The following is a 23,151-nucleotide window of genomic DNA, read 5'->3' as shown; positions in this document are numbered from 1 at the left end:
CTCCTGACTAGGGGCCGCCCCTATGCAAAAAGAATGGGAAGAAAAACTGTCCGGGTCGTATCCCCCTCGTGCCACGCATTTTTTAAACACCGCTGTAAACTGAAACTTCGATAAAAATGAACCGTCCTCATGAACGAGAAACGCCCCACCGACTCCCGGTCGCACTTCCAAAAATGACAACACTGCCTGAACAGGGCAAATGCTGGACTCCTTAATCTTGTGTAACTCCAACTGTCTGTCCTTTCCAGCTTGATCAGTCTTAGATTGCCTGATCCAAATCCTGATAGTATCCTGTACATGTTCTACATCCCGATATAATAACCCCCCTTCCACCTTCTTAGAAGGACTGACCAACTCGCTGATCCGTAATGCTGCGAAGAAAGCCAGAGCAAAGGTTGCCCGAAATAAGCCACATTCGTAGCAGGAACTGTAGACCTGTTCCAAATTACCAGTTAAAACTTGCAACATCTCGAATGAGACCGGGCGCCTGCCATCCCTACTCTTATGTGCCTTCCGGTACCCTTTTACTGCCTGTCGTACCCAAAAGTCTATTGTATCCCTTTGCCCTTGCCATTTAAAAAGAAAGGCCAAACCTGCCAATTCACAATCGATGGCAGCTGCCGAGATTCCCCTTTCCAAACCTTGGGTCAGAAAAAAAGAGTACAGCCTGAGCTATTTCCGGCCCCCCTGAGGGTATCCCTAGCTCATTCAAACAAGCAAACCAGTCCCTCCATACCTTTGAGTAGGGATTCCACGTAGCCGTACTCACTGATTGCTTGATCCACTTTGCTGCGGTCCCATGGCAATATTCCACATCCAGTCGGGACAGGCAAACCCGTGTTGTTCCGCCTCCAGCGCCAACTTCAGGAACCTGTCCCACTGAAAACGAGACAAAGCATCAGCCACAGAGTTGTCAATTCCCGGTAAATGCACAGCATATATGAATGCATTTACTTGCAAGCAGCGGAGGACCAAATGTCTCAAAAGCCTGACTACCAGCACAGATGCTGCTGTCAGCCGATTCACCACTTCCACCACAGCCAGATTGTCGCAATTAAAACGGACCTTCAAGTTGCAAAAGGCTTCACCCCAAATTTCCATGGCCACAACGATTGGAAACAATTCCAACAGCACCAGGTTCTGCAAGAACCCGGCCTCCTGCCATGCTAACGGCCATCTGGCTGCACACCACTGTCCTTTACAGAAAGCCCCAAATCCTGTAGAACCTGCCGCATCTGTAAACAAATCCAGGTCATAATTACTGATGGGGCCTGACATCCAAAGAGCACGCCCATTGAATGCCTCTAGGAACTGCTGCCACACCCTCAGATCCTCTCTGTGTTCTCTACTGAGACTCACAAAATGTGTAGGAGCCCGTAAACCCGCAGTGGCTGCCGCCAGCCGGTGACAAAAAATCCTACCCATCGGAATTATGCGACAGGCAAAATTAAGCTTGCCCAGCAGGGATTGTAATTGGGATTCTAATTGGCGCAACTGTAATTTCCGTACACCAATGGTTCCACGCACCTCCTCCTTCAACTTCTCCAATTTGTCCCTCGGCAAGTGGCACTCCATTCTGATCGAGTCAATTTCAATTCCCAAAAATGTAATCAACGCCGTTGGTCCTTCCGTCTTAACCGAAGCTAGTGGCACTCCAAATCGATCCGCCAGGTGTTGTAACGTCCCTAACAGGATTGCACAGATATTGGACCCCACCGGGCCTACACATAAAAAATCATCCAAATAATGAATGACTGAATTGATACCTGACACATCCCAAACTGCCCATTCAAAGAATGAGCTGAACGTTTCGAATAGGGCACATGATATCGAGCATCCCATCGGCAAGCAACGGTCAACATAATATGCCCCATTCCATGTACAACCGAGCAGCCGAAAACTGTCCGGATGCACCGGCAGCAACCAGAAAGCCGCCTCAATATCTGACTTGGCCTTCAAAGACCCCTGACCATATCTCCTCACCCAGGAAACCGCCGCATCAAAAGAGGTGTACGTTACTGCACACTCCAATAGCATCGTTAACCGACCCTCCTTTTGGAAATGAAAGGTGGTGGATAAGTATAAACTTGTTAGGCTCTTTTTTGGGGACTACTCCCAGCGGAGAGACCACCAAACCTGAGATTGGCACCTCTGGAAAGGGGCCCACCATGCGCCCCAGCATAACCTCCTTCCCCAACTTTTCGGAGACCACTGCTGGGTGCAGCAGTGCTGACCGTAAATTCTTAGCCTCCGGTGGAACAATCGCCAATGAACAAGGTATTCTAAAACCATTGGTAAAACCTGCCTGCAAGATGTTTGCCACCTCCCGGTTGGGGTATCTACTGAGGAAAGGTAGCATCCTTTCCACCAGCACCGGCATCCTCCCTCTTGTGTGCAGGATCTCCGGCACGGCTCTTTCCTTTTTTAAAGCACTTGGACAGCGCATGTGATCCCCCGCAGCTGGAACACGAATGCTTGAATCGACAGTTAACCCTGTATTTGCATGTACCCTCGTTGAACTGCCAGCAGAACCCCCATTTCTTTTCGGTCGGTTGTCCTGGGGCTGCTGAACCTCCGACCCCTGCCTGAAAAAACTGATTCGGGGCCCGCACCACGGTCATCAGCTTCATCCAGAGACTAATATCCTTATGATCCCAGTGTAGTGTCGGTCGTACAGCCATCCGTTGTCTGAATTGCTCATCATACCGTAGCCAGGCTATCCCTCCAGATTGAACTTTTCCAACGGCAATAACGTGAATATCTCCTCGTATTCCCCTTTCCAAATTTTTTCTCTGACTTCTGCTTTAAGATGAGCCCCCAAGGGACCCTCAAAGCATACGTACACTTCGCTCTTTGCGGAATCCGCCAACCTAACCGACTCCACCCATTTATCACCCACGCTAGTTGCTGGGCTAGAAGACTCGCCTACAGCCCTAGTCGCACCCGCAATGGCAACGGGCGACGTGCCCGTGGCACTCATGGGGTCCACTGCTGGCGGATTGTTCTGGGCCAGCGCCCAAGCACGCTTCGGACCAGCTGTATTCCCAGCCTCCACCCGTTGTATTAACTCTTTTAGGCCTGAAAGTAGTTCCCTGAACCCCCCATTCCCAGACTGGGGGGCCTCTGGGGGCGGTGCTGGGTTGGCCCCTGAACTCACCACCCCGGGTGTCCCCCTATGACCCACCTGCCCGCTCTGCCTATCTTGTCCCAATAAATTGTGCAATAAGGTGGAAATAGATAAGGAAGAGTCACACTCACCAGGCTGCCCAGGACTGGGCCCATCAGCCACCACTCCTGGAACCACCGACACCGGGCTTACACGATCCACACTTCTGATTCGGACAGCTCCCCCTCCAATCTATCCCTGTCGATCTCATTGCTGACGACAGCCTTTGATACCCCAGAGGTGTTAGACCTGGGTGTTGTGGGTCTGCGGTGTTGTGCTCGACCTTCTCTCACCGCTGTCCCGCCAGACCCGCTCAGTGCCTCTCGTGACGGACTTCTGCGTCTGCGACTTTGACGTGCGCTGACCCGCTGGCTGTCTCCTGCACTCGCCCCTGACCCAGCACTCCTCCCGCTACACCTCCTGGACTGTCTGGCGTTGCTGGCCGACCCTGTTGACCTTGCCGTCTCACCCTGCATGCTGCCTCGTTCCTGTGTCCCTTGTCCACTCCGCTCCACTCCCGCAGCCCCCTCAGACCTCTCCGTACATCTACGACGTGCAGGGGGGGAAGAGCCGTGGGTTATGCTGGGCTCTCTTCCCCCACGGACATTGCCTCTGCGCCGGGTTCCCCTCACCTCTCCCATCCAGCTCCCCTGCGATCCAGAGGGCCGATGATCGTCCCCTCCTGCTGGCTGTCGCTTCTTCTGAAATCCACTGGGGCCTGCTTCTGGGCTGAATCTCTCTGGCGGCTGGGACCGCCGTGCATGTGGTGTCGCCGCCCCCCCCCCCCACTGGGGTCCGTTCCGCCGTCTGCCGCTATCACCGCTAGCTGTTTATGCAGCCGAACCTCGCCCTGAGCGGCTACCGCCGCTCTCAACTGCTGGAGAAATCCCTCCATCGCTGCCATTAGCTGTATGTGAGAAGGAGATGCAGAGCAGTGAAGGTGCTGTGTAATCTCTTCCTCCACCGTTCTGTGACTGACGTCACTTCCCCTCTCTCTTACTTTTTCCTCCACAAGGCTAACTCCCCCTCCCCTTTTCTAAAAGGGGAAACTACCTTAAAACGGCAACTGTGCCAGCACTGTCATGCCATCCCTGCACCTATGCTCTTCTGTATGGCTCCTGGACTCTCTATTTGTATGCAATCAGACAGGCCCTTGCACTACACGGTTTTGGTAAATCTGAAAATAAAAATCTGAAGATAATCTAACAGTGTGTATAGGGTCTAAGTATAAGTAATGTATACTCCTGATTAGGCCTCATGACAAAGCTGTGCTGAGGAATCTGTAAGTGTAACTGGTGGGATCGGATTGGGATGTGCAGTGGGCACCTGGGACAGGAACTTGCTTGTCTGTGCTGCCTCATGTACTATTAGTTTAGTCTGGAATGTAGACCACTGGCTGGAGGACTACAAGGGTTTAGTGGGGTCTACAAGAAAATGTCTCAACGCCTGATTAAAATGTTTTGGTTGAAGTCGTCCATCTTCATTTTCCATGCTAGTGTCAACCAAGCTGCTCAAATCAATCCCTTTCAAATATTTGTTCTTTTAATTAGCCAGCTTATGGGCCATGTTTTCCTGACGAAGTTTCTGGTTCACTTGCTGAAGGTATTTATGTAATCAATTGCTTTTTTCAAAACCCCTGATTTATGCATCTTGGCATCTGTTCCCATAACCAAGTCTTTCAGTTCTATGATTTTATCATTGATTGAGGAACGATACCTCTTCTCAATGATATTGGAACGATACCTCTTCTCAATGATATTGTGCGTTGTCCTTGGTGAGACACCTACATGTCCCTGTCTGACCCTAAGCTGACCTAAGCATCTGTGTGAACCAGGTCTTTCTGTTTATTAACTTAGCAGTATAAACTCTTCTATGAAAATCTGTAAAAAAAAAAAAGGATGGCATTATTATGAGTATGATTTCTATGTCTGGCAGGTCTTTTTCCGTGGCTTTTTTCATTTCAATGGTAGTAGTGAGGTGGTGGAATGTAACCTCAAGATTACAAGAAATGATGTATGCAGATATAAGGACCCCCTTAGTGGAGACACTTGGGAGTGTGTAAAACCTCGGCGGCTGCCGTGTGACTCCTGGGTCCATCACTCTATGGGAGGATACCGAAAGGTAACAAACAAAATGGAGGACCTACTCCTGAGTGGGTAAGAATAGTGATTTATGAACTTGCAAAATTAGAATAAGTTATTAACCAATTTCTTAGAACCTACTACATTCTTAATATTTCTGCAACTTCGACATGTCCTGTATATTTATGAACACCTTATGAAGTAGCTAAAGGCAAAACTTTTAATTTTTAATTTTGGATAGAGTAAGGGAGGTTATAACCAGATTTTTTCTTTGCCGTCTGTGTTCCATTGAGGAGATTTCTCTTCACTTCCTGTCCCATAGCCAAAACAAGGAGCAAGAGGTAATCCCTCCACAGTGAGGGAATCCTTGGTTGTCACCAGAACTAGTGTTCTAGTTTAGAACTAGTTTAGGACTAGTTTATTCGTTTTCTGTGACCACCCAAAATTTGCCATTTTCTATCACTTTCAGTGATAACAGTCACCAGGACAAATAGAGTGGCTAAATCTCCTTAGCAGGGACACAGACAGCAACAAAAACCCAACGGGTTCTAATTTCTCTCCACTCTATCCAAAACAAAAAAAGTTAGTTTGTTAGTTTTGGATAAAGTGTCAAAGGTTAAGGAACATTTTTTAATTATTTTATTGCTGCCTATGTCTTTATTTGGGAGATTTCTCATCAATTCCTGTCTAGGTGATGGGTGTAGGACTGAATAGGAAGTTACAGAAAAGTCTCCTCCTGCTTCTTCTACATTTGATAAGTGTCATTCAAAACAGGACGTGAGAAAAAAGCTCCCAATTTCCTGCCTGTTTAACAGATGTCAGGCAGAACTTAACTCAAGAAATGTTTACAGACTTTGAACCTATGCTGTGAGGTTAGATGGGCAGTTTACGTTCCAATCAACAGGGTATCTGCTCACAGACCTCCTGCTGATCAGAGCAGAGCGGGCAGATGACAAGTCCCTGTCCAGATACTCTAAAAAACGTTTGATGGTTAGTAATGCAGAGCAGATATGGATAGACCACACTCTGCTCTATGGGCAGGCAGAAGTAAATGGATTCCGTTGTCTGTTTACACCCAGCTGCTCTCGATCCGGTCCGCCCAAATGGAAGAAGACACAGTCCTCTGCCATTTTTTTTTTTATAGGACAAGTTCGTTTACACCCACTGGTCCATAGGAATGCATAGACTATCCGATCAGGTCTGCCTGAAAAACTGATAGCCTGTGTGTAAGGACCCTAACAGTGTTTACATACATATTACACGCAAACATAAGATTATTATTTTATTATTATTCATTAAAATACATTATAATTCCAAATTAAAATGAAAAAAAAAAAGAAAAGAAATTAAACGTATTAGGGCCCTGTACTCTGCATCCATAATTCTCAAACCACCTTAAAGTGGGGTTCCACCCAAATTTTGAACAATATCTGTATGTATTCTTTTCCTTGCCTAGATGCTGACATGCCGTTTAAAAAAATTTAAATCGCCGTAATTACCTTTTATTTTTCTATTCTTCTTTGCACTTCCTGGTTCTCCTCCCGTGGGAGTAGGCGTGTTTCTAGCCTCTCCCAGACTCCTGGGAGCTAGTCTCAGGCTTCCCAGGATGCCACTGAGCATGTGCGGGAACGAGCTGGGAGCACAGCATTCACCACATCCAGGAAATAAATGCTTGTGGGCTTCAAATGCCCACAATGAAGATGGAAACTGCCTGCAGTAATTAATATAAGTTATTCTTTCCGACGAAATCTGACACAGGCGGACATATTACACACAATATGTGAGTATGTAATGCTGAGAAGAAAAGTTTGTGAATGAACTAAAAAAAAAAAACGATAGATAGGTGGACCCCCGCTTTAATGTAGACAACGGCTTACAGACATTTACGTAACAAAGTAACAAAGAAACCTGTCTGTATACAGGATTCTCAAAACTCCAAAAGGTCCAAAATACCTCTAAGGTGAATTGATCAGCACATCATTCCCCATATGAATTAACCAGTTTCTATTAACTGTGGGAAACAGGCATTTTCAAAGAAAGAAAGATTTTTTTCCTATATAAAACATATACATGTAGCACTTACCCCCACAGGTGCCACTTTGAATGACGGGTTCTGTGTTCTTCCATGACTCTGTAAACTGCTCTGTCCCTTCTGACACACCTATTTGTAACTTAGTATTGGTATACCACCACACTTTATTAACACACGGGAATTAGACCACAAGCCTACTTGACGGTAGATAACATGAATAAATTGTTGCCAAGGCAGATACTTGCAATGCATAAAAAGCAATAAACAGGTAAATGAATTTATTTAAATGTATTTAACTAAGTAACATGAATAGTAGAATTAACGTAGTCCACAATAAAACTAAACCAAATTAACCTGGTATACACAGCATTGATAAAGTAAACAGCATAAACAGTGAAATGATATAAATGGCAATGAAAAGTAGGACCCCCTGGATGTGGGTATACGTAGGTGTTCCTGAACGGGGTACCCCTGAAAGGAGTTTGTATACTACTTGGTGCCTAATTTGTAATCTTAGATGGCTAATGTTGGGGCTCGATCTGTACAGTGGGGGCACCTTGTTACTGTATCTTTAAAACTGAATGCAGTGAATGACTGCTGGGCTGCTAAATAATGGGCAGTCTCTGCTGGCATTAAACTGCTGACAGTGATGAGATAGTACAGTAGATTCCACTCACCATTCCTGGCACAAAGCAAATCTTGTCCTGAATGCTTGGTGGTCTGTGGTCCCCAGAAACATGATCCAGTCCACAAAGGCTCAGTCTCTCAGCTCTCTGATTCTCAGTGGTTTGTTTCTGGTCTCTGCACCTCAGCACAGGTCCTTCACTCTGGTCTTCACCGGGTTCGATTCTCTCTCCTGGGGACCAGCACAACACCCCTTGTCAGAGAACTGTTCTTGGAAGGATTGGCACACTTGCAAATGCCCAGCAAAATGGAAGACTGGCACATAGCAATTCACCAATGCGAAAGCACATGCGTGCATGGGCATGAACTGCTCTGAAGATCCATGTGCTAGTGCACACGCGTGTGTGCCAAAGCGCACTCCATGCGTGACAGGTTCTGGCTCCCAGTGGCCTATTTAAGGCCAGCAGTATGAGCCATTAGTTGCTGGATGATCTTCAGCCCCCCCCATGTGCTCCTGTGTTCCTGTTCTTGATATTTTTGGATTTCCTGTTACTGACCTGGCTTGCCTTTGACCTGTCTTGTCTCCATTCTTGGCTGTGACCCCTGGCTTGTTCCAGTGACTCCGCTCCTGCCTGCTGATCTGTGTATGACCTCTGGCTTGCTCTTCCACTCCAATTTCTAGTGTATCACCCCAGCTGACTCCCGACTCTGCTTGCTGCTTACTCCTGGCTGACCTTTCGTGTATGACCCCTGGCCTGGCTCCTGACTTTGCTCCTGGCTCTCCTTTCTGCCAAGTCTCACTTGGTACTCCCGAGGGACTCCTGCCCAGTAGTACATCCTGCTCATCAGCCACCAACCAGCGGACATCTCCTCATCACCTCAGTCTGTCGCAGCTGGCGACCACTGCTTCTCTGGGCATAGCACTCCCTTTTACTATCTTCGGGATGCTCTGCACTTAGCTGCAAGGGAAGCCCTCACTTCAGCCTCTGATCAGGTAAGTGACACCCCTAAACTACCAGAGTAACCATCACCCTATGCCAATCACCCATTCCCTGGCTGGCTAGCTGCATTAAACTATACATATACAGTTTTCTCTAGCAATGGCAATATAGCTTACATTAGACAGCAAACTACATGCTGGACTAACGTGCACTGTATCTACTCTAACCTATAGTACCCTTGTTACAAGTCCTTTTCTTTAGATATGCCATGCAATAAACCACTTATTAGATAAACTTCAGACCAGGCATTAAACAGTTAACGATAATTTTACTGAAGAAGGACAACACACAGCAACAGTTCTTATCAGGTAGCTTCTCACATGAGTTCCTGTACAAGGTGCTCTAGTGCCCATAGGGTAATCATACCTGAATAACAGCAGAGAGTCCTTTGGGGTCAATTCACTAAGAGTTAAATAACAGACAGAAAAATGCGGTAAAATACCGCATGTGGTAAATCAATTGTGAAACTAAAAATTTACTGTTAAATTCTGAATGCGGTATTTGTTCTATTTAGTGGTAATTACCGCATTATTTAATGTGGTAATTTACTGCATTGGTTGGGTTTTTTCAAAAAACAGCCTGGGGGTCGGGGACCCCTAGGTTGCTTTTTGACAATGCTGGTTGCTAAAAAGCGAGCCGGGAAGCCGGCCTCCGCGTCCTTAACAACAGATGACTCATCAGCTGTCAGTGGCTTCCCCGCTAACAGCTGATAGTAAAAAAAAGCCAACAAAAAAGTATAAGAAAAAAACAGTCTAGCCCCCCCCCTACCCCCCCCCCCCCCCCAGTCCATACCAGGACCTTCAGGTCTGGTATGGATTTTGTAAAAAAAAAAAAAAAAACAGCGTGGGGTCCCCCACAAAGTCCTTACAAGCCCCTTATCCGAGCATGCAGCCTGACAGGTCAGGAAAGGGGGGGACGAGCGAGCACCCCCCCAACCATACCAGGCCACATGCCCTCAACATGGGGCGGTGGGTGCTTTGGGGCTGGGAGAGCTCTGCCCCTCCTACCCCAAAGCCCCTTGCTACATGTTGAAGGGGACAAGGGTGGGAGGCCTCCAGATCCCAGCCCCCCCATATGAATGAGTGACACTTTTTGACAAATCCTTTATTAAAAAAATAAATAAATAAAGTGTCCCCTGATGTAAATCCATCATCAATCACGACGCCCATGCACCGCCGGCACTTGAAAGACAAACAAAAAAAAACTAGGTGCGCACAAGTCTGTGACGTCACGAGGGGCGGTGCCACCAGGTGACATCACCAGGTGGCCTCACCCTTACCTATATAAGAACTGTCAAACGGCGAAGGAGGAATTCAGCGGCCAGCCGTCCTTGGGAGTGGACCCCTTCTTTTGTTCGTTTGTTTTTCGGGTTCCAGTGGAGTGCGGGCGTCGTTTTTGACGATTCATTTTTTTTTTTGGTGACTGGTTAGGAGTACTATGTACCCCTACTCATTCACATAGGGGGGGTGGGATCTGGGGGTTGGCCACCAATCAGGGTTGTCGGCAAGATGCCCTTGTCCCAATCAACATGGGGACAAGGCGCTTTGGGGTGGGGGGGCAAAGCACAAAAGCTCCCATCCCCCATGTTGAGGGCATGTGGTCTGGTATGGTTCAGGAGGGGGTGAGCTCACTTGTTCCCCCCTTCCCTGACCTGCCAGGCTGCAAGCTCAGATAAGGGTCTGGTATGGGTTTTGCAGGCCGTTTTTCTTTTTAACATTTTGTTGTGGGGTTCCCCTTAAAATCCATAAAAGACCCAAATGGCCTAGTATGGACGCTGTTTTTTTCCCATACTTTTTAACTGACAGCTTTTTTTATATATCGGCTGTTAGCAGGGAAGCGGCGGAGCCACTGACAGCTGATGGGGCATCGGTTGTTAAGGACGCAGCGGCTGGCTTCCTGGCCCGCTGCTTAGCAACCAGCCATTTGTCAAAGAACAGTCAGGGGACCCCCAGGCTGTTTTTTGAGAAACACTGCATGTGATAGCCAATATATTCTTCAGATCCACCATACATCAACTTTGTTACAATTTCACAGGAAAGACAGCAGGCTTAACCCAGATAACTGCAGAGCATGAATCAGCGTAGAAACAAACATTAACCCTTCTGTAGGCACCTGCCTACACATAGATGATATTACCTGTCAATGGTTCTGTCTATCCACTCCTGAGATTTACACGACCCCCTTAATTTAAGTGGGTGTCACCACTTATCTAAAGCTCAAACTTTTTTTGCATTTTGGATAGTAGGAACAGTAGGAAACAGCTGTCAGTCCCTTCACTTCCTGCCTTGTAGAATGTTTCCAATGTGAGGGACATCCCTTAGACCAGGGGTCCTCAAACTTTTTAAACAGGGGGCCAGTTCACTATCGGTCAGACTGTTAGAGGGCCGGACTATAGTTTGGACGCACTGTGATAAAAGTCCCGCCCTCCTCCTACCTAGACCAGCTTGTGGCTCATTCTATCTCAACACTCCAAATCAGTCCATCATATCTAAGGCACCCCAAAGTGGATCACCCTAACCACAGCACCCCAAAGAACCCCACACTAGCGGGATGCACAGGGGGAGGCAGTGGGGTGGAGGGGGGACTGCAGAGTGGTCAGAAGGACAGTGGGATGCACAGGTGAACAGTGGGATGGAGAGGGGGGACAGTGGGATGGAGAGGGGGGACAGTGGGATGGAGAGGGGGACAGTGGGATGGACAGTGGAATGGACAGGGGGAAAGTAGGATGGAGAGGGGGACTGTGGGATGGACAGGGGGCAGTGAGATGGAGAGGGGGACAGTGGGATGGACAGTGGGATGGAGAGGGGGACTGTGGGATGGAGATGGGGGACTGTGGGATGGAGAGGGGGACAGAGGGATGGACAGGGGGACAGAGGGATGGAGAGGGGGACTGTGAGATGGACAGAGGGATGGACAGGGGGACTCTGGGATGGACAGGGGGACTCTGGGATGGACAGAGGGACTGTGGGATGGACAGGGGGGCTGTGGGATGGACAGGGGGACAGAGGGATGGACAGGGGGACAGAGGGATGGACAGGGGGACTGTGGGATGGACAGGGGGATGGACAGGGGGACTGTGAGATGGACAGGGGGACAGAGGGATGGACAGAGGGATGGACAGGGGGACTGTGCGATGGACAGGGGGACAGATGGATGGAGAGAGGGATGGACAGGGGGACTGTGGGTTGGACAGGGGGACAGATGGATGGAGAGAGGGATGGACAGGGGGACTGTGGGTTGGACAGGGGGACAGAGGGATGGACAGGGAGACAGAGGGACTGTGGGATGGACAGGGGGACAGAGGGACTGTGGGATGGACAGAGGGGTGGACAGGGGGGTGGAAAGGGGGACAGAGGGATGGACAGGGGGACAGAGGGATGGACAGAGGGGTGGACAGGGGGACAGAGGGGGGGACAGAGAGGGGGACAGTGGGGTGGACAGGGGGACAGAGAGGGGGACAGAGAGGGGGACAGTGGGGTGGACAGGGGGACAGAGAGGGGGACAGGGGGACAGAGGGGGGGACAGTGGGGTGGACAGGGGGACAGAGGGGTGGACAGGGGGACAGAGGGATGGACAGAGGGATGGACAGGGGGACAGCGGGATGGACAGAGGGGGGGACAGGGGGACAGTGGGGTGGACAGGGGGACAGAGGGGGGGGGGCAGGGGGACAGAGGGGTGGACAGGGGGACAGTGGAGTGGACAGTGGGACAGTGGGGTGGACAGTGGGATGGACAGGGGGACAGTGGGATGAACAGAGGGGTGGACAGGGGGACAGAGGGGAGGACTGTGGGACAGAGGGGGGGACAGTGGGGTGGACAGGGGGACAGTGGGGTGGACAGGGGGGTGGACAGGGGGACAGTGGGATGGACAGAGGGGTGGACAGGGGGACAGTGGGATGGACAGGGGGACAGTGGGATGGACAGAGGGGTGGACAGGGGGACAGAGGGGGGGACAGGGGGACAGTGGGGTGGACAGTGGGGTGGACAGGGGGACAGAGGGGTGGACAGGGGGACAGTGGGATGGACAGGGGGACAGAGGGATGGACAGAGGGGTGGACAGGGGGACAGAGGGGGGGACAGGGGGACAGAGGGGGGGACAGTGGGGTGGACAGGGGGACAGTGGGATGGACAGAGGGGTGGACAGGGGGACAGTGGGGTGGACAGGGGGACAGTGGGATGGACAGAGGGGTGGACAGGGGGACAGTGGGGTGGACAGGGGGACAGTGGGGTGGACAGGGGGACAGTGGGATGGACAGAGGGGTGGACAGGGGGACAGAGGGGTGGACTGGGGGACAGAGGCGGGGACAGGGGGACAGAGGGGGGGACAGTGGGGTGGACAGGGGGACAGTGGGGTGGATAGGGGGGTGGACAGGGGGACAGTGGGATGGACAGTGGGGTGGACAGGGGGACAGTGGGGTGGACAGGGGGACAGAGGGGGGACAGTGGGGTGGACAGGGGGACAGTGGGGTGGACAGAGGGGTGGACAGGGGGACAGAGGGGTGGACTGGGGGACAGAGGGGGGACAGGGGGACAGAGGGGGGGACAGTGGGGTGGACAAGGGGACAGTGGGGTGGACAGGGGGACAGTGGGATGGACAGAGGGGTGGACAGGGGGACAGTGGGTGGACAAGGGGACAGTGGGATGGACAGGGGGACAGTGGGATGGACAGAGGGGTGGACGGGGGACAGAGGGGGGGACAGGGGGACAGTGGGGTGGACAGGGGGACAGTGGGGTGGACAGGGGGACAGAGGGGTGGACAGGGGGACAGTAGGATGGACAGTGGGATGGACAGGGGGACAGTGGGATGGACAGAGGGGTGGACAGGGGGACAGAGGGGGGGACAGGGGGACAAGGGGGGGACAGTGGGGTGGACAGGGGGGTGGACAGGGAGACAGTGGGATGGACAGAGGGGTGGACAGGGGGACAGAGGGGTGGACAGGGGGACAGAGGGGTGGACAGGGGGACAGTGGGATGGACAGAGGGGTGGACAGGGGGACAGAGGGGTGGACAGGGGGACAGAGGGGTGGACAGGGGGACAGTGGGATGGACAGAGGGGTGGACAGGGGGACAGAGGGGTGGACAGGGGGACAGAGGGGGGGACAGTGGGGTGGACAGGGGGACAGTGGGATCGACAGAGGGGTGGACAGGGGGACAGTGGGATGGACAGGGGGACAGAGGGATGGACAGGGAGACAGAGGGACTGTGGGATGGACAGGGGGACAGAGGGACTGTGGGATGGACAGAGGGGTGGACAGGGGGGTGGACAGGGGGACAGAGGGATGGACAGGGGGACAGAGGGATGGACAGAGAGGTGGACAGGGGGACAGGGGGGGGGACAGTGGGGTGGACAGGGGGACAGAGGGGGGGACAGAGGGGGGGGACAGTGGGGTGAACAGGGGGACAGTGGGGTGGACCAGGGGACAGAGGGGTGGACAGGGGGACAGAGGGATGGACAGGGGGACAGAGGGGGGACAGAGGGATGGACAAGGGGGCAGAGGGATGGACAGAGGGGGGGACAGGGGGACATTGGGGGTGGACAGGGGGACAGAGGGGGGGACAGGGGGACAGAGGGGGGGACAGAGGGGTGGACAGGGGGACAGTGGAGTGGACAGTGGGACAGTGGGGTGGACAGGGGGACAGTGGGATGGACAGGGGGACAGTGGGATGGACAGAGGGGTGGACAGGGGGACAGAGGGGTGGACAGGGGGACAGAGGGGGGGACAGGGGGACAGAGGGGGGGACAGTGGGGTGGACAGGGGGACAGTGGGGTGGACAGGGGGGTGGACAGGGGGACAGTGGGATGGACAGAGGGGTGGACAGGGGGACAGTGGGGTGGACAGAGGGGTGGACAGGGGGACAGAGGGGTGGACAGGGGGGCAGAGGGGTGGACAGGGTGACAGACTGGTGGACAGGGGGACAGTGGGGTGGACAGGGGGACAGTAGGATGGACAGGGGGACAGTGGGATGGACAGGGGGACAGTGGGATGGACAGGGGGACAGAGGGATGAACAGAGGGGTGGACAGGGGGACAGAGGGGGGGACAGTGGGGTGGACAGGGGGACAGTGGGATGGACAGAGGGGTGGACAGGGGGACAGAGGGGTGGACTGGGGGACAGAGGGGGGGACAGGGGGACAGAGGGGGGGACAGTGGGGTGGACAGGGGGACAGTGGGGTGGACAGGGGGACAGTGGGGTGGACAGGGGGGTGGACAGGGGGACAGTGGGATGGACAGAGGGGTGGACAGGGGGACAGTGGGGTGGACAGAGGGGTGGACAGAGGGGTGGACAGGGGGACAGAGGGGTGGACAGGGGGGCAGAGGGGTGGACAGGGGGACAGTGGGGTGGACAGGGGGACAGTGGGGTGGACAGGGGGACAGTAGGATGGACAGGGGGACAGTGGGATGGACAGGGGGACAGTGGGATGGACAGGGGGACAGAGGGATGAACAGAGGGGTGGACAGGGGGACAGAGGGGGGGACAGTGGGGTGGACAGGGGGACAGTGGGATGGACAGAGGGGTGGACAGGGGGACAGAGGGGTGGACTGGGGGACAGAGGGGGGGACAGAGGGGGGGACAGTGGGGTGGACAAGGACACAGTGGGGTGGACAGGGGGACAGTGGGATGGACAGAGGGGTGGACAGGGGGACAGTGGGGTGGACAGGCTGACAGTGGGATGGACAGGGGGACAGTGGGATGGACAGGGGGGTGGACAGGGGGACAGAGGGGTGGACGGGGGACAGAGGGGGGGACGGGGACAGTGGGGTGGACAGTGGGGTTGACAGGGGGACAGAGGGGTGGACAGGGGGACAGTGGGATGGACAGGGGGACAGTGGGATGGACAGGGGGACAGTGGAATGGACAGAGGGGTGGACAGGGGGACAGAGGGGGGGGCAGTGGGGTGGACAGGGGGACAGTGGGATGGACAGAGGGGTGGACAGGGGGACAGTGGGATGGACAGAGGGGTGGACAGGGGGACAGTGGGATGGACAGAGGGGTGGACAGGGGGACAGAGGGGGGGGACAGTGAGGTGGACAGGGGGACAGTGGGATGGACAGAGGGGTGGACAGGGGGACAGAGGGGTGGACAGGGGGACAGAGGGGTGGACAGGGGGACAGAGGGATGGAAAGGGGGACAGAGGGATGGACAGGGAGACAGAGGGACTGTGGGATGGACAGGGGGACAGTGGGACTGTGGGATGGACAGAGGGGTGGACAGGGGGGTGGACAGGGGGACAGAGGGATGGACAGGGGGACAGAGGGATGGACAGAGGGGTGGACAGGGGGACAGAGGGAGGGACAGTGGGGTGGACAGGGGGACAGAGGGGGGGACAGAGGGGGGGACAGGGGGACAGTGGGGTGGACAGGGGGACAGAGGGGTGGACAGGGGGACAGAGGGGGGGACAGAGGGATGGACAGAGGGGGGGACAGGGGGACAGTGGGGTGGACAGGGGGACAGAGGGGTGGACAGGGGGACAGTGGGGTGGACAGGGGGACAGTGGGATGGACAGAGGGGTGGACAGGGGGACAGAGGGGTGGACTGTGGGACAGAGGGGGGGACAGTGGGGTGGACAGGGGGACAGTGGGGTGGACAGGGGGACAGTGGGATGGACAGAGGGGTGGACAGGGGGACAGTAGGGTGGACAGGGGGACAGTGGGATGGACAGAGGGATGGACAGGGGGACAGAGGGGTGGACAGGGGGACAGAGGGGGGGACAGGGGGACAGTGGGATGGACAGGGGGACAGTGGGATGGACAGGGGGACAGAGGGATGGACAGAGGGGTGGACAGGGGGACAGAGGGGGGGACAGGGGGACAGAGGGGGGGACAGTGGGGTGGACAGGGGGACAGTGGGATGGACAGAGGGGTGGACAGGGGGACAGAGGGGTGGACTGGGGGACAGAGGGGGGGACAGAGGGGGGGACAGTGGGGTGGACAAGGACACAGTGGGGTGGACAGGGGGACAGTGGGATGGACAGAGGGGTGGACAGGGGGACAGTGGGGTGGACAGGCTGACAGTGGGATGGACAGGGGGACAGTGGGATGGACAGAGGGGTGGACAGGGGGACAGAGGGGTGGACAGGGGGACAGTGGGGTGGACAGGGGGACAGTGGGATGGACAGAGGGGTGGACAGGGGGACAGAGGGGGGGCAGTGGGGTGGACAGGGGGACAGTGGGGTGGACAGGGGGACAGTGGGATGGACAGAGGGGTGGACAGGGGGACAGAGGGGTGGACTGGGGGACAGAGGGGGGGACAGTGGGGTGGACAGGGGGACAGTGGGGTGGACAGGGGGGTGGACAGAGGGGTGGATAGGGGAACAGTGGGGTGGACAGGGGGACAGTTGGATGGACAGGGAGACAGTGGGATGGACAGAGGGGTGGACAGGGGGACAGTGGGGTGGACAGTGGGGTGGACGGGTGGACAGTGGGGTGGACAGGGGGACAGTGGGATGGACAGGGGGACAGTGGGATGGACAGAGGGGTGGACAGGGGGACAGAGGGGGGGACAGTGGGGTGGACAGGGGGGTGGACAGGGGGACAGTGGGATGGACAGAGGGGTGGACAGGGGGACAGAGGGGTGGACAGGGGGACAGTGGGATGGACAGAGGGGTGGACAGGGGGACAGAGGGGTGGACAGGGGGACAGTGGGATGGACAGAGGGGTGGACAGGGGGACAGAGGGGTGGACAGGGGGACAGAGGGGGGGGACAGGGGGACAGAGGGGGGGGACAGTGGGGTGGATAGGGGGACAGGGGGACAGTGGGATGGACAGGGGGACAGAGGGGTAGACAGGGGGACAGTGGGATGGACAGAGGGGTGGACAGGGGGACAGAGGGGGGGTCAGGGGGACAGAGGGGGGGACAGTGGGGTGGACATGGGGACAGTGGGGTGGACAGGGGGGTGGACAGGGGGACAGAGGGGTGGACAGTGGGATGGACAGGGGGACAGATGGATGGACAGGGGGACAGTGGGATGGACAGGGGGACAGAGGGATGGACAGGGGGACAGAGGGATGGACAGGGGGACAGAGGGATGGACAGGGGGACAGTGGGATGGACAGAGGGGTGAACAGGGGGACAGAGGGGTGGACAGGGGGACAGTGGTGTGGACAGTGGGGTGGACAGGGGGACAGAGGGGTGGACAGGGGGACAGAGGGGGGGACAGTGGGATGGACAGGGGTCCTCACTTGTTAGTAGGCTGTTGCCTGAAGCCTCCGCTCTCGCTGTCACTCTTCGCGCCTCCTGTCTCGCTGTCACCCTCCGCGCCTCCTGTCTGCCACGTGAGGAAGATGTGAATCCGCGCGGGACTGTGCTGGAAACTACACTTCCCAGCATGCAGCGCGGCACACGGAGCCCTCCATCAATGACTGGGGTGGGGGAGGCGGCCTGAGCGGAGCGGATATGCTCCCTGCCGAAGCAGAGTGGACCTGCCCAAGCCGAGCCGACCTGGCCCCCGGCCCTAGCCTGGCCTGTCGGGAATCCGGCCCTGGGTGGGGTGGGCCGGATAAATGTCCTCGGCGGGCCGCATGTGGCCCGCGGGCCGTAGTTTGAGGACCCCTGCCTTAGACAGTTTTCACAGGAACATTGGAAGACTTCCCCTCTATTCCTGTTCTGGTGGTAACTCAAGATGTTTGCATTTACCTTCACTTTTCTCAATGATATTGGTGATCAGGACAGTCAGAGTGGGTGATCTCCCTTACCCGACAGTGGTTTTCTCCCATCTGCACTTTATCCAAATCTAAAAAAGGTTTTGCCTGTAGTAATAAAAAGTGTTCATACACCTTGACATTTTGTAATGTTACCACCAAAAATGTAAATATATTTTATTGGGATTTTTTGTGATAGACCAACGCAAAGTGGCACATAATTGTGACGTGGAAGAAAAATGATAAATGGTTTTCAAAATTTTTTACAAATAAATATCTGAAAAGTATGGCGTGCATTTTTACCCCCCTCTCCTCCCAAGTTTACTTTCATTTTTTAAGTGTGACTTCACAAGGTATGTTTCACTTGGATTGTAGGCTGTGAAGTAGTATGATCAGTCCTTAGGCTGGATTCACACCTTTGCATTTTTAGTGCTTTTTGCATTTTGCAGATTTGCACTACAGAACGTGTTCCATAGGAAACCATGTTAAATGGACTGTAGTGCAAATCTGCAAAATGCAAAAAGCGCTAAAAATGCCTAGGTGTGAATCCAGCCTTAGTGCTGATCCGCGGCGGCCCATCCATTAAGGGCGCAGGGGCTGCCCCCCTAATCCATGCGCCCGGCACCTAATCTACATGCAGGGCGCCAGACACATAAATTCCAATGTTTTTTTTTTTTTAAGCACATGATTCCAGCCTGAGGCTATAATTGGCTTCAAAAAAGGGTGGGTTCGGGGCAGAGAGCACTGTGCCCTGAGCCCACCCAGTTGTGTGACAATAGCGAATTAATTGTGAGAGAGAGATAGTGGGGGTATTGAGCGTTGGTAAGAAGGGGTGAATATATACATTGTAGTGATATGGGTAAAGAAAGCCATTTTTTCGCTGTTGTCCAGCAATATAGGGGGCACTATGACACACACTGTTGACCACTGCAGTCTGCACTACATTGTGTTGTACATAACAGTGCTCATCGCTGTTATTATACATGTGACAAATGGTCAGGGTACAAGGTTATATTTAGTTCTCATTCTAACATGTTATGTGATTGTGGCTCTGCTTTAATTCTATCAGTTTAATTTATTATTGCCATCTACCAGCTCTGTGACTAACCAGGTTGTCCCGGGGTCCATCCCTCCAATCAATGTGACATCAGATAACAGTACCCGGGGTAAGATTTGAATTTACTTACATAATGCAATGAACTAACAATGTACTTCTATAACTATTTTGATTTACCTTGCTGCTTGTGTGTCACTTTCATACCCTTTATTTTACCCTTTGTATTATATTTATTTTAATGCCGAACTCCAAGACACAACTGAACGCAGCTCTGTATATATTATTACGTGTATTGTTTTTTTAAAGGAGTGAAGTGTAATGCCCTGTACACACGGTCGGACTTTCCGATGGAAAATATGTGATCGGAGCTTTTTGTCGGCAATTCCGATCGTGTGTGGGCTCCATCTGACTTTTTCCGTCGGAATTTCCGACACACAAAGTTTGAGAGCAGGATATAAAATTTTCTGACAACAAAATCCGATCGTTTAAGTTCCGATCGTGTGTACACAAATCCAACGCACAAAGTGCCACACATGCTCAGAATAAATTAGGAGACGAAAGCTATTGACTACTGCCCCATATATAGTCCCGACATACGCGTTTTACGTCCAGAACTATCGGATTTTCCGACAACTTTGTGCGACCGTGTGTATGCAAGACAAGTTTGGCCCAAAATCCGTAGGAAAAAATCTGATGGATTTTGTTGTCATAATTTGTCCGATCAATGTCCGATCGTGTGTACAGGGCATTAGTGTCTAAGTTTAGCCTGGTATTAGCACCTTGTAGTCTACTATATAGCAGTGCTCATAAAGAAGAGGGAGAAATCAACACAAGGAGCCTATTGAGTGTTTTGCAGCAAATAGAGCATGCTGATAGCAGGAGAGAGCAGAATGACCAAGAGATGAGCTCATGATCATCAGTCTACTGCTACACCTTTCACTGTCCAGTCACAAGGTGGGAATAGAGAGGGTGCAATGGCAATGAGGTCTGGCGACCTGATGGAGAGAATGGGAGGTCATACTGAACACATTACCACCCTAATTTCTCTGAAATTCACAAGTCAATAAAAATAAACCAAGTCAATAAAAGATCTCATTTCTGTACTAACCTAGGCATACATGATTAGGTAACACATTACAGTTCAGCTTAAAATGTTACCCACAACAGTCAAATTAGTCTGTATATGCAGTAAAGCATCCTTGTTATACTCACTGTGGAATCTAAGGGGTTATTCCTTTGCTGTTTGATCCTGTCTTCTCTTAACCTCCCCTTCTTCCACTGTCCCCAACCTATCTCCTGACAGTACAGAGCCCTGGGGGCAATCTGCACATGCTCAGTTTGGTGTGTATTGCCAGAGAGTTTTTGTTTTGGGAGGGTCCATGTGATCAGCACTAGACATGTGCATGATGAAAAAAAATTGTTTTGTTTTGCTTTGATTCGTTAATCTAGTTATTTAATTTAGTTCAATTCAAATGGTTTGTTCAATTCGTATTTGGAATTCATATTCAGAATTTTCTAATTTTCTTCAAATTTACAGATTTTTACGATTTGAAGCATTCAAATCGATAAATTTTCGAATCGGTCGAAACAAAAATGTTATATTGTTTTCGATTTGAATGCAGCAAAGTGAACAAACAAAAGAAAAATCTTTCAAGAATAAGAATAATCAAATGATTACAATGTCTCTTTAAATCACCTGGCTTGGCTTGGCTTAATAAAAACAGTATTATTTTGAAATGGTACTCTAATAACACACACAGTCTTTGATTTCAGCATAGTTACAGTATCTCACAAAAGTGAGTACACCCCTCACATTTTTGTAAATATTTTATTCTATCTTTTCATGTGACAACACTGTAGAAATGACACTTTGCTACAATGTAAAGTAGTGAGTGTACAGCTTGTATAACAGTGTAAATTTGCTGTCCCCTCAAAATAACTCAACACACAGCCATAAATGTCTAAACTGCTGGCAACAAAAGTGAGTACACCCCTAAGTGAATATGTCCAAATTTGGCTCAAAGTGTCAATATTTTGTGGGGCCACCATTTTTTTTTTCCAGCGCTGCCTTAACCCTCTTGGGCATGGAGTTCACCAGAGCTTCACAGGTTGCCATTGGAGTCCTCTTCCACTCCTCCATGACAGCATCACTGTTGTGCAAATTGAAACTGTTATACAAGCTGAACACTCACTACTTTACATTGTAGCAAAGTGTCATTTCTTCAGCGTTGTCACATGAAAAGATATAATAAAATATTTACAAAAACGTGAGGGGTGTACTCACTTTTGTGAGATACTGTACATAGTAGGTGAGGTTGAAAAAAGACACAAGTCCATCAAGTCCAACCTATGTGTGTGATTATATGTCAGTATTACATTATATATCCCTGTATGTTGCGGTCGTTCAGGTGCTTATCTAATAGCTTTTTGTATCTATCGATGCCCCCCGCTGAGACCACCGTCTGTGGAAGGGAAATCTCACATCAATATGTGTAGTTAGAATTCGACTGGAGTTCAGTGTAAAATTCGATTCGAATTTCAGTCCGAATTTTCGAAATTCAGACGAATTTCATTATTCTGAGCAATCGGTAAAATTTGTTTATATTGTAATTTGAGTATTCGGATATATCCGAATCTCTGAATAATGAAAAATTTGTCTGAATATTAATTCGGACCGAAGCAAACCGCACATGTCTAATCAGCACAGGGCCAATCAGCACTCTCCAGACAGAGGGTCAGGGGTCCGGCAGCCTCATAGGACAATCAGGGGAGAATGAAAACTCCTACTACAAGCTTTAGGCTGGGTTCACACCATTGCGAATTGGATCCCCGCATCCAATTTGCAATAGCAGGAGATTTTGACCGGCTCTCCATGGAGCCAGTTAACGTATCTTCGCTGTGGGTTCGGTTCATTTTCCAGAAAAACACTGTGTGTCTTTTGGTCCATTTCAGGTGCACATTAAGCCCAAAATTCGGGCTGAAATCAGACCTGAAACGGTGGACCAGCATGCACCGGACCCCTGCTGTGAGCCGCATGCGGCTTATATGTGAACCAAGACTCAACCAGACACTGATAGTAGTCACAAGACTGCTATATACTGCTGATGAGAAAGGGTATTAGCAGTTTATATTTACTAAAATAATTGCATTACCATGTTGTGTGTATACTGTGGGAGACCAGATATAGTGAATGCTGGGTCCTGGGTTTAGTAACACTTTAAAACACATTCACAGAAAGCAGGTCATTTAAATGGATTGCGGGTGGGTTACAAAACCTTTAGCAAGGTCCCTGAAAATGCATCTAACACAGCCTGGTCATGAATGACTGATGTAAACCAGGCGTACACTAGAAGCAAATATACATCTGTGATTCTGGTTTATGACCTGGGATAAAACTTTCAGAGCCAAATTTTATACATAATCCATAATTCCCGTTTTAATGGAATACATTCATAAAACAGGGTTACACTAACAAATAATAATTCATTGAAAACAACAAATCAATTAGACAACAAACACGCCTATATTATGAAGTGCAGAAGGCTGATGGG

The 23,151-nt window shown here is 51.9% G+C and overlaps 1 protein-coding gene across 2 annotated transcripts in view; it reads left to right on the top strand.

Moving 5' to 3' along the window:
- The window catches only part of LOC141133486 (NXPE family member 3-like), a 240,759-nt gene that overhangs the window by 165,712 nt on the left and 51,896 nt on the right, over window positions 1-23,151 (top strand). For both annotated transcript variants that reach the window (XM_073622882.1, XM_073622881.1), the window contains exons 3-4: window positions 5,102-5,322; window positions 19,639-19,709. In XM_073622882.1, coding sequence (XP_073478983.1) covers window positions 5,102-5,322; window positions 19,639-19,709 — 292 coding nt within the window. The remainder of the gene's footprint in view (window positions 1-5,101; window positions 5,323-19,638; window positions 19,710-23,151) is intronic.

Source organism: Aquarana catesbeiana, linkage group LG03 (genome assembly GCF_042186555.1).
Source record: "Aquarana catesbeiana isolate 2022-GZ linkage group LG03, ASM4218655v1, whole genome shotgun sequence".
NCBI lineage: Eukaryota > Metazoa > Chordata > Amphibia > Anura > Ranidae > Aquarana > Aquarana catesbeiana.
This window is presented reverse-complemented; position numbering and strand designations above follow the sequence as displayed.